Source organism: Gadus morhua, chromosome 19 (genome assembly GCF_902167405.1).
Source record: "Gadus morhua chromosome 19, gadMor3.0, whole genome shotgun sequence".
In the NCBI taxonomy this organism is placed as follows: Eukaryota; Metazoa; Chordata; class Actinopteri; order Gadiformes; family Gadidae; genus Gadus; species Gadus morhua.
The window spans coordinates 16,350,777-16,360,091 of NC_044066.1; the positions used below are offsets into that span (position 1 = coordinate 16,350,777).

The following is a 9,315-nucleotide window of genomic DNA, read 5'->3' on the forward strand; positions in this document are numbered from 1 at the left end:
GGGGGGGGGGAGTTGACATTTGGGTGGAGTGGATGTTCTGATGATGTTGTCATGGGAGGCGACGTTGAGATGGGGGGTGGAGTTTACATGGAGGGGGGGACGTTTAGATGGGGGTGGAGTTTACATTCGGAGTGGATGTTCTGATGAAGTTATCTTGGGGGGGGTGGAGTTGAGATGGGGGGGATGGGGTTGAGATGGGGGGGGGGGGTTCACCTCCCTGGAGGACTTTTCTCAATTCCGACGCGTAGCCTGGAGAACCAACAAACAAGGCATCAGTGAGTAGTTCATCAGCGATGAGTCCATCTCTCTGAGGGGACGGAAGCATGTTAAAGGCCCTGGCTCTGGTTCTCACTGCAGTCTATTCGCTCGGAGAACCGCAAAATACCACGAGGTCAGGAGAGTCGATGCGATTCCACGGCAGGGAAGCTTGTTTTCATTTTCTTTATTTTTTTTTATCAGACCCCAAACAGCCTAGTGATGCTATCAGACCCCCATCCCCTGAGCCCCCCCCCCCCCCCCCCCCCCACACACACACACACACACACACACACACACACACACCAAGGCCAAATCAGGCCGCCGCTTCTTACAGAAGGAAGCGATGAACTCGCGACTCCAGGGACGCGTTTGTTTGGGAGGGAAAGGGAAAGATAGCGCCTCGACTTCTCCCCACATTCCATCCTTTTACAGAGGCGGTTTGTTTAGAGACGCCAGCTATCCGCTACCGCTACCAGAAGGGAATACACAGTCAGTGCCTGGATTACAGACGAGGACCTGGGTTCATCTGGTCGATTAGGAACCCGCGGACCTTCGTTTGGAAATGTTTGAAAGAGTGTTTTCGACAAAGCTGCAGGGGCCACCCTGACCTCTCCGATGCTGGTTTCGTTTTGAACCGCGGCATCGTTTCTTTGATCAAATCTCTGTGTGTCTCTCCCTCGCTGTGCTGTTCAAGGCTCAAGTGTTCAGTCCCGATCTTTCTGCCACGGCCGCTAATGAAAGAAACATGAAATCGAGAAGTGTCACTTTGACAAAGGCGCCTTTCAGAGGGCTCCCTGGTTTGAGACCTAATCAAAGCCGTTTGTGTTTAATTTGGCGGCGATCAAGGCCCGGCCCGGTGGACTGGGAGACCGCGCGGCGAGAAGCGAGACTAAAGTCCACGCTTTCGGTCGCACACTTGCGGCCACTCGGAGGCCGTGGAGGCGGAGCGATGAATATTAATGGCGTTGGTTTTGTTCTGAAGGCTGCGGGCCGCTCCCCAAACACACGGATGTCTTCGGGCTACTCACAGCTTTCTCTTTGTGTTTGTGGTTCTTCTTCGGAGTTGCCATTTGGTTGGAGTGGAGGTTCTGATTATGTTGTCGTTGAGATGGATGGATACGCGTGAGACGGGAGGGATGGATTTGAGATGGAGTAGGTATGTAGGGCAGGATTTTTCAAAGCAAGATGCAGAGTTAACATGAAGGGGGAGGAGTTTGGAAATGGAGGAGGAAAGTGGACATGGACATTAGGGCTGGTAACATTCCCCAGAAATTAAATTCGAATATTGGTCTTAAAAAATGGTCCGAATATCGAATATATTTGAATATTATTATTAATTAAATAATTATTTTTTCCCCGGAGAATAGGACTTGTTATTGTAACAGTACCCCATTATATCCAACAGAGGGCGTGCACACCGCTAAATGTCAAGAAAAACGACCAGTGGTAGTCAAACGCTGATTTATTTTCTGTCTTCAGACAATATCCAAGCGTCATGTTCAACATGTTACATTTAGTGCAACTTCAGTGCAATTAGTGCAAAACTGTACACTCTTACTTAGCCATCTTTTAGAGTTGAACCACTGAACAGGAGGTTGAATTGGCCCACAGCTCAGTTACAGAAATGAATATTAGCCTGTAGAACATAAACGAACATTAAGTAGGCCAGCAGCCAATTGTAAACAGTCAATGAAAATATTTGACACTGTTCATTTATGCAAATTGCAAAACAAACAATTGCAAAAACAGAACCCCTTTCACAGTTATTAGGCTGGCGTGTAATAGGCTATGCCGACATAGTTGCCTACTAAATGAAATAATATTTTAGCCAATGTCATTTTTCACAAGTTAAATAAAATCAACCACAACTGAAAGAAACAAGCAGGCCACAAATTAACTCAAAACACGACTGGTGGACTAGGCCTACAGATTGTTCGCCAAAAATACCAGACGGTCTACTTGTTCAGCGGCGAGTGCTGAGCGTTTTTTATTGACAATGTTGCCGGCTGAGGAAAAGACGCGCTCTGATCGTACAGATGTGCCGGGTACCGTGAGGTATTTTTTCGCAACCTGTGCGATGTGCGGGTACCTCGCACTGCCTGTAGTTTTCCACCACAGGAGAGGGTCTGCGTCGGGAGGCAGCTGTGGCTCTCTTTCGTAGATGACTAGCTCCCCATGCAGATCGTATTCAGCAGCTCTTGTCTGCTGTGGGTAGACTTGGGAAAATAGATCACCCATTGCAGAAAGGGAACTTTTGCAGGGGGATTCTGGTGGGGCGGGCAATTCTGACCCTTCTCCTGACTTCTCTGCCGCTGCTATAGCTGTAATCTCGGCAAGCACTTTAGCATGGACTTCATGTTGCCTTCCATGATCTAAATGACCCAGGCAGTGGAAGCGAGGGTCAAGATAACTGGCTGTGTTCAGAAACATGAAGACGTCACCGTCTTCTGGGTAGCGCTTATTTAGATCAGCCGTTATCTTTGCCTTCATTTCTTTCAGAGCTGCAGTGTCGCCGTCTGTCTCCTGTCTCAGATGAGACAGAAGAACGTGCTTCATTGGGAGAACAGCTGACGCTGTCGGGTATTTATCGGTGGATAAAGCCACTGTAGAGGCTTTGAATGGCCTGAGAATGTCCTTTACCTGCAGTAGGACAAATGAATAAAAAAAGAAAATCCATGAAGAGCTGTGCCTATTGCCTTTGCCATAAACTTCAACTTGGCACATATTTAGTAATTACATATAAATTAAATAAATGAATTAATATAGCTCACCTTTTCCAGCTGAATCCATTCACTCGTGGACAGCTCAAGGTTGGACAGCTTTTTGTCAAAGATGACAGCAGCCACTGGTGCTTGTTGCTCCAGAGCCCGACAAATCATGTCGTATGTACTGTTCCATCTTGTCGCGCAGTCGTTGATCAGTTTGTCCCTTTTCAGCATTTGCAACTGCTTCTGCTTTTCTTCCAGGAGGTAACTGGCGGTGGTTGAATGGTTGAAGTAGGCAGCAGTACGTTTCAATCTGGCAACACTGTTCTCTATAGATCTCACCCCTAGCCCCTTTCGGACAGCTAGGTTAATAGTATGTGCGAAACACGGCACGTTCATGGTCTTCATGTGCCTCTCAACTGCGTTCACATAGTTAGCTGCATTATCCGTTGTCACGGCAACGACCGACTCCAGCTGCACGCCAAACTCCTGCAAACCATCCATAATAGACTTCGATACGTTCTCCGCTGTATGACTTTCTCTGAGCTCTCCCGTTTTAAGCACATAGTCCTTCATCTCCCAATTCTCTGTGATAACATGGGCAGTCACGGTGACAAATGCATCATTGGCAAGGGAAGTCCATCCGTCTGTGGTCAACGCTACGGCTTTGTCCTTGATTGTAATTTTCACTGTACTGGCGGTGGCATCATACAGTTTAACAATCCTATTATTAACAGTTCCACGGGAAGTGACTTGATAGCGTGGATTTATTTCGTGGATAAATTTCTGAAAACCTACGCCGTCAACTATACTGATTGGCCGCATGTCTTTGCAAATGAACTCCGTTAACTTTTTAGTGATGGCCTCTTGTTTTGCAGCGGGAAGAGAAGTGGTCGGGCTGTAAAACACTGTTAGCTTGGGTTGTTTGGGAAGCGGGCCGTCTGCTTCGTCTTCACCAACTTTATTCCATTCGGTCGGGTGAACAACTATTAAATGCATCCTCAAATTTGTGGTAGTCGAGTGATATGCCAGTTCCGCATCGCATAACTTGCAAACAGCCTTGGATTTGTCGACAACTTTACCTCCAACTGACCAGAATCCAAAAAAGCGCCAAACAGTACTTCTTAAATTATCTGGCTTAACAATCACTTTGTCCGTGGTGGAGTTCTTGACTTCACCGGATTCCATTTCCCCGGTTTGTTTTTCGGGCCCGATGGTTTGTGTTTCATACATTTTCATACATTTATCGGTGTCTACAGTGAGGTGTGGAGGTGGTGGAGCGCAGTCCATGCTACCTTGTTGTGACACGTGACTGCAGCTACACGCAGGCCAGTAAGCGACGCACCATGGGACACAACGGAGGAGAATCAATGCGCGCGCTGCCCTGAGCAATAAAATATATATTTTGTAAATTATTCGAATATTCATTTTCACGTTCGAATATACATATTTTTCCCATATTCGAGGAATATCCGAAATTCGAATATTAATTTACCAGCCCTAATGGACATTAGGGCTGTCAAAACGAACTTCGCTATTCGAATATAATTCGAATTTTTAAAAAAGGAGAACATTCGAGTGCGGCAACTAACGTTCGAACTCAAGAATTACATTTAACTTTTGCCTAGCAACGACGCAAATCAAAGTCAACGTCGTGCGTCGTGACGTTCGGCATTGTATGCTTACAAGATAGTGGGAAGCAGCGCGCGAGCAGACACAGAGATGGAAAGCATAACTTTCGGATTTCCATCGAGAAACGGGAAGATTACGTCCAGAGAAACCGTCATTTGCAAATTATGCTGTAAATCGTTAAAGTACCACTCGACTACGAGCAACATGAGCGCACACCTCCCATTCAGTGCATTACTCGGAGTACGCAGAACAGTTAGCGGCTGAGGAAGAGCCACGGTCAAAACAGCCAAGAATAACATCGTAAAATAGCAGTGTGTGTGTGTATTTGAATGATTGAACATCAGCTTCTTCATTAAACATCATTGCTTGAATATTTCTGGCGTTATATCTTACCTATTTATATAAGTTTTGTATTGATTTGGTAAAACTTGTTGTAAATGTTACATAACAGATTTGGTTGACGCGCCCTCTAGTGGACGCGGGACGTAGGCCTAATAATAAGATGGTATCGGTGTATATAATGATATAATAAAAAATAAATAAAAAAACATTAAAATATTCGAATATTATTCGAATATTCAACATAAGCATTAGAAATTCGAATATGATTTGAGGGGAGGATTGACAGCCCTAATGGACATGGAGAGGGATTCAGGCCCGCCGCTCCCTATATGCAGAGTGCGTAGGGCACCAAGTACCTGAGGGGGCACCAAAAATTAAGGTTTGTAAAAAAAGAAAATATTGAATTAAGAAAATATGTTAATTAGTTATGAAGAGGCCCACCGTTGTTTGTTCTTAATTGTATAACCTATCACTAAATTTCGGCAAATTAGATGTTTTTACCTAATATATAAAAAGGGGCTCCCCCCCCCCCCACTCGCGTAGGGCACCGAAACGGCCAGCAGCGGCCCTGGCGGGGTTTCACCTCCCACCCCAACCACGAAGGCTGCGCACTGCTCCCCACACAGGGGATGTCGTCCGTCCTTCTCACCCCTTTCTGTTTGTTTTTGTTCCTTCGTTGGTCTTCCCCAGGACCTGGACGACATTGAGGATGAGAACGACCAGCTGAAGCAGGAGAACAAGACGTTGCTGAAGGTGGTGGGTCAGCTGACCAGGTAGAAGCCACCGCTCGGCCAGGTGGGAGGAGGAGGAGGAGGAGACGAAGGAGGAGAACCGAAGAACCAACCTGGTTCAACCAGAGGCCCCGGCTCTCCCCCACCTTGGGCAGAAACATCTCACCCAGCCCTCTGTCCACCCCTCTACGACAGGCCCTGCTTCAGCAGGCCACTAGAACGGAACAGAAGATCTCGCACAGCCACAAAGTCTGGGTGGCTTTCTCCATTTCAGAAATTAAAGGAAGAGAACTGGAGGCGAAAAGGGTTTTTGATGTTTTTCCGGTGGTGGGGGTTTTCCTGTTTCGCTGGAGAGGATCTTCCAGAATGGAATATTTAATGTAGATTGTGTTGCGTTTTCTCTTTGAATAAAAGCTTATAAAGTATAGAAGAAGTCAAATGAATGTAGGACAAGTGTACTGCACCTTTCAGAGTTGTTCAGGCTAAAGCGAAACATATTCAATCCTTTTTAGTCCACTTTGCTGTAAAACGTTTTAAAGGTAAACCGATTCTAACATTTTATATAGCCTCATGTGTTATGTGCTTTACAAACAAACATGATTTGATTTATCCAGGTGGACACATTCTAATGTGTTAGACAGATAGCCCAGCGTTATACGGGTTAACCTATTCTAACTGGTTAGCTATGAAACGGCTAGCCAGTTTATCTTTTGTAACTGGTTAGCCAGCAAAACGGTTCTAACTGGTTAGCAATCCTAGCGAGGCTGACAGTAAACCGAGACCAAGTGCTCAACCAGGGAGGCTCTATAGAGGAATCATTAAAAAATGCTCTCTTGGCCTTAAAGACCTGGATTATATCCTGGATCAGTACCATAGGATCGAGCCCATGGTACAAACCATGGTATAAACGAAGACCCAGATCAACACCTGCTCACTGCTTCGTTCCCACAAAGTGCGCTATAAAGCCTTTTTAATTAAATTATTTTCATAAACAATGATTCAGTGGCAGATTAATTTCATGCCCCCTAGCATCCAGTAAAATGTTTAGCAACACTTTCATTCGCAGTAGGAAATTAAAGGTGAAATGTGAAGGATTTAGTGGCTTCTAGTGGTGAGGTTGAATACAACTAAATATTCTTCAAATTCATTTGGTTAAGGCCCAATCCCGTTACACCAAGTCTGTACTGCTTCCGACTAAATTCAACACACTTCACCTTTCAAGGAAATTAGCTTTGGAAACTTTGTATAATGCAACTATCACAAATATCAATCATACTTTCAATGATAAATCGGTTCAATGTGACTATTTGGCTGGAAAGATATTCCATTTTGCTTATTCTGTCTCTATTGCCTTGTTGTACATTCTATGTGGACATTTCTTGGAAAAAAGTCCTTTTGTAATTCCAGAGTTTACATGTGTTCATTTTCTTATCTTTATTGGCGTTGACGCCAGGTGTTCTGAATCACACCTGTGCCTTGTTGAACTCAAACCAAATCAACCGAAGGAATGTGGCATTCCAAGGAAGTACTATTTGGACAAAGAAACTGCATTTCTATGGGTTTTTTGTTGAGAAACTTGCTATGCTGGGAAAGCTAAGCCTCGCCCCCCTCCCCAGCTCCCCTCTATCTGTATATACTTTAGATCAGTGCATTCCTCTGAGAGGCGCTCTGTGATTGGCCCACGAGTCCATGTCTCTCGGCGCGTGCCCTGGACAGACCCAGTGAGTGGCAAAAAGACAAACATCTCTCCATTTTATGATTTTAGACGCTCAATTGACCACCGCTGTCATATCATCCACCCTTCCGCACATACACGCACCTCGCACAGACGTTTGCACTTAAACGCTCACACACAATCACTCACACAGACAGACACAGACATGAAGCATCACACGGAGGACCACATGGAAACGCACACTTGAACACACGCCAATGCATGCGCATACAAATCTTAACACATTCCTCCCACATTGGAACATATATACCCACGCACACATACTCTTAAACGGGCATGCAGTCTCAAACACACACGCACACACACGTCCATAAAATCCACTTCCACCACTGACGGCCGACTCCTCTCCCTCCCCGTTGTGCGTGTGCAGCAGATGAAGTGGTTTAATAAAGGTCTGATTATCTCCCCCTGCAGTCGACTGGCTTATGCTTATTTGGACTAATGAGATGCCGCGACACACGGGCTGCAACGCCATGCGACGTGGCAGCGCTCATTTCCCGTGACTGCCTGTCAAAACACACAGAAATACACCCTTACGCACACACGCACAGAAACTCAAACTCACTAGAATAGACACGCGTTGTCACACACAAACACTGAAACTCAGACACACACGCACTGAAACTCAATCACACACACACACTCAAATAGACACGCGTTGTAGTTACGCACGCACGCACACTCACTGAAACTCAAACAGATACACACTAAAATAGACACGCGTTGTTATGCACACACGCGCGTGCGCGCACACACACACACACACACACACACACACACACACACACACACACACACACACACACACACACACACACACACAGTGCTTGGCAGGCTGGGTTATTAGTCCCGGCTGTTCGACTGGAGTGGACGCATACCGCGTCTTAACTCTTAACACACTCCTGAAATCACTCTGGATGAGAGTCATGACTCAAATCATGACTCTCATCCAGGAGGAGGACGGGGACTGGAGCGGAGCCTCGTAAATCCCAGTCGTGCAGCGCCTCTCCTCGCTGCCCTCTGGAACTAAAGCTCCCTCTCAGAGCCCCGCTCCCCAGCCACCCTGCGTGTTCATATCAAGCTGTGATGTGAGGATGGTGCATCTCTCCCTATTTCTCCTGCATCTTATATACTTATTGTCTTATTATAATCCGTTACTTCCCTTTTAAGTGCGACGATGGTGCCCTGGCGGAGGCACATGAGTTCATAGAAGAATAAAAGCATTGGCTAGTGCCAATTTGTTTTTACACACTATTATCACTTTGTCTTAAGGCCCTGACACAACGTGATTTGATTTATCCAGGTGGACACGAATCGGCTATCACCAAATCGGTCCCACTGCATTTTCTGCCGACGCGCGGCAGTCGGAATGGTGTGTCAGGGCCACCATGAGACGCCCCCCCAAACCTTGCAGGCTAGGCCGCGGACGATGGGGAAATCAAACCGGGTAGGCTATCCAAACCTTAATGACACTGTATTACCCTTAGAGAAAACCTTAGTGTCTGTAGTGACGCGCATTGTGTTTAAAAACAAGATTTGATTTGAAACATAAATCGCCACCTCATCAAGGCTCATGCATGAAAACACTAGGCACACTCTCACTCTTTCATTCCCCCATCGATTCCACATTGTGTGTGTGTGTGTGTGTGTGTGTGTGTGTGTGTGTGTGTGTGTGTGTGTGTGTGTGTGTGTGTGTGTGTGTGTGTGTGTCTGTGTGTCTGTGTGTGTCTGTGTGTGTGTGTGTCCATCTGCGGTGTCCGCCCCTCTGCCCTTGGCGCGTTGGTGTTCTCCAGGAGATGTGGCTCCGGGGTTCACGGGGCGACGTCCCGCCCCCCGGCTGTCAGGCCGAGCGGCCGGACAGCCGGCACGCTGGGCTGCTCTTTGTGCAGAGTCTTGTAGAAGTCAATGAGCA

At 46.5% G+C, this 9,315-nt stretch overlaps 1 protein-coding gene across 1 annotated transcript in view; it reads left to right on the forward strand.

Annotated features, from left to right (window-relative positions):
- pawr (PRKC, apoptosis, WT1, regulator) overlaps positions 1 to 7,816 on the forward strand; it is a 56,597-nt gene extending 48,781 nt beyond the window's left edge. Inside the window, exon 7 of the mRNA XM_030341399.1 lies at positions 5,628 to 7,816. Within this exon, the coding sequence (XP_030197259.1) occupies positions 5,628 to 5,714 (87 nt within the window). The 3' untranslated portion in view covers positions 5,715 to 7,816. The remainder of the gene's footprint in view (positions 1 to 5,627) is intronic.
- The last annotated feature ends 1,499 nt before the right edge of the window (positions 7,817 to 9,315 follow it).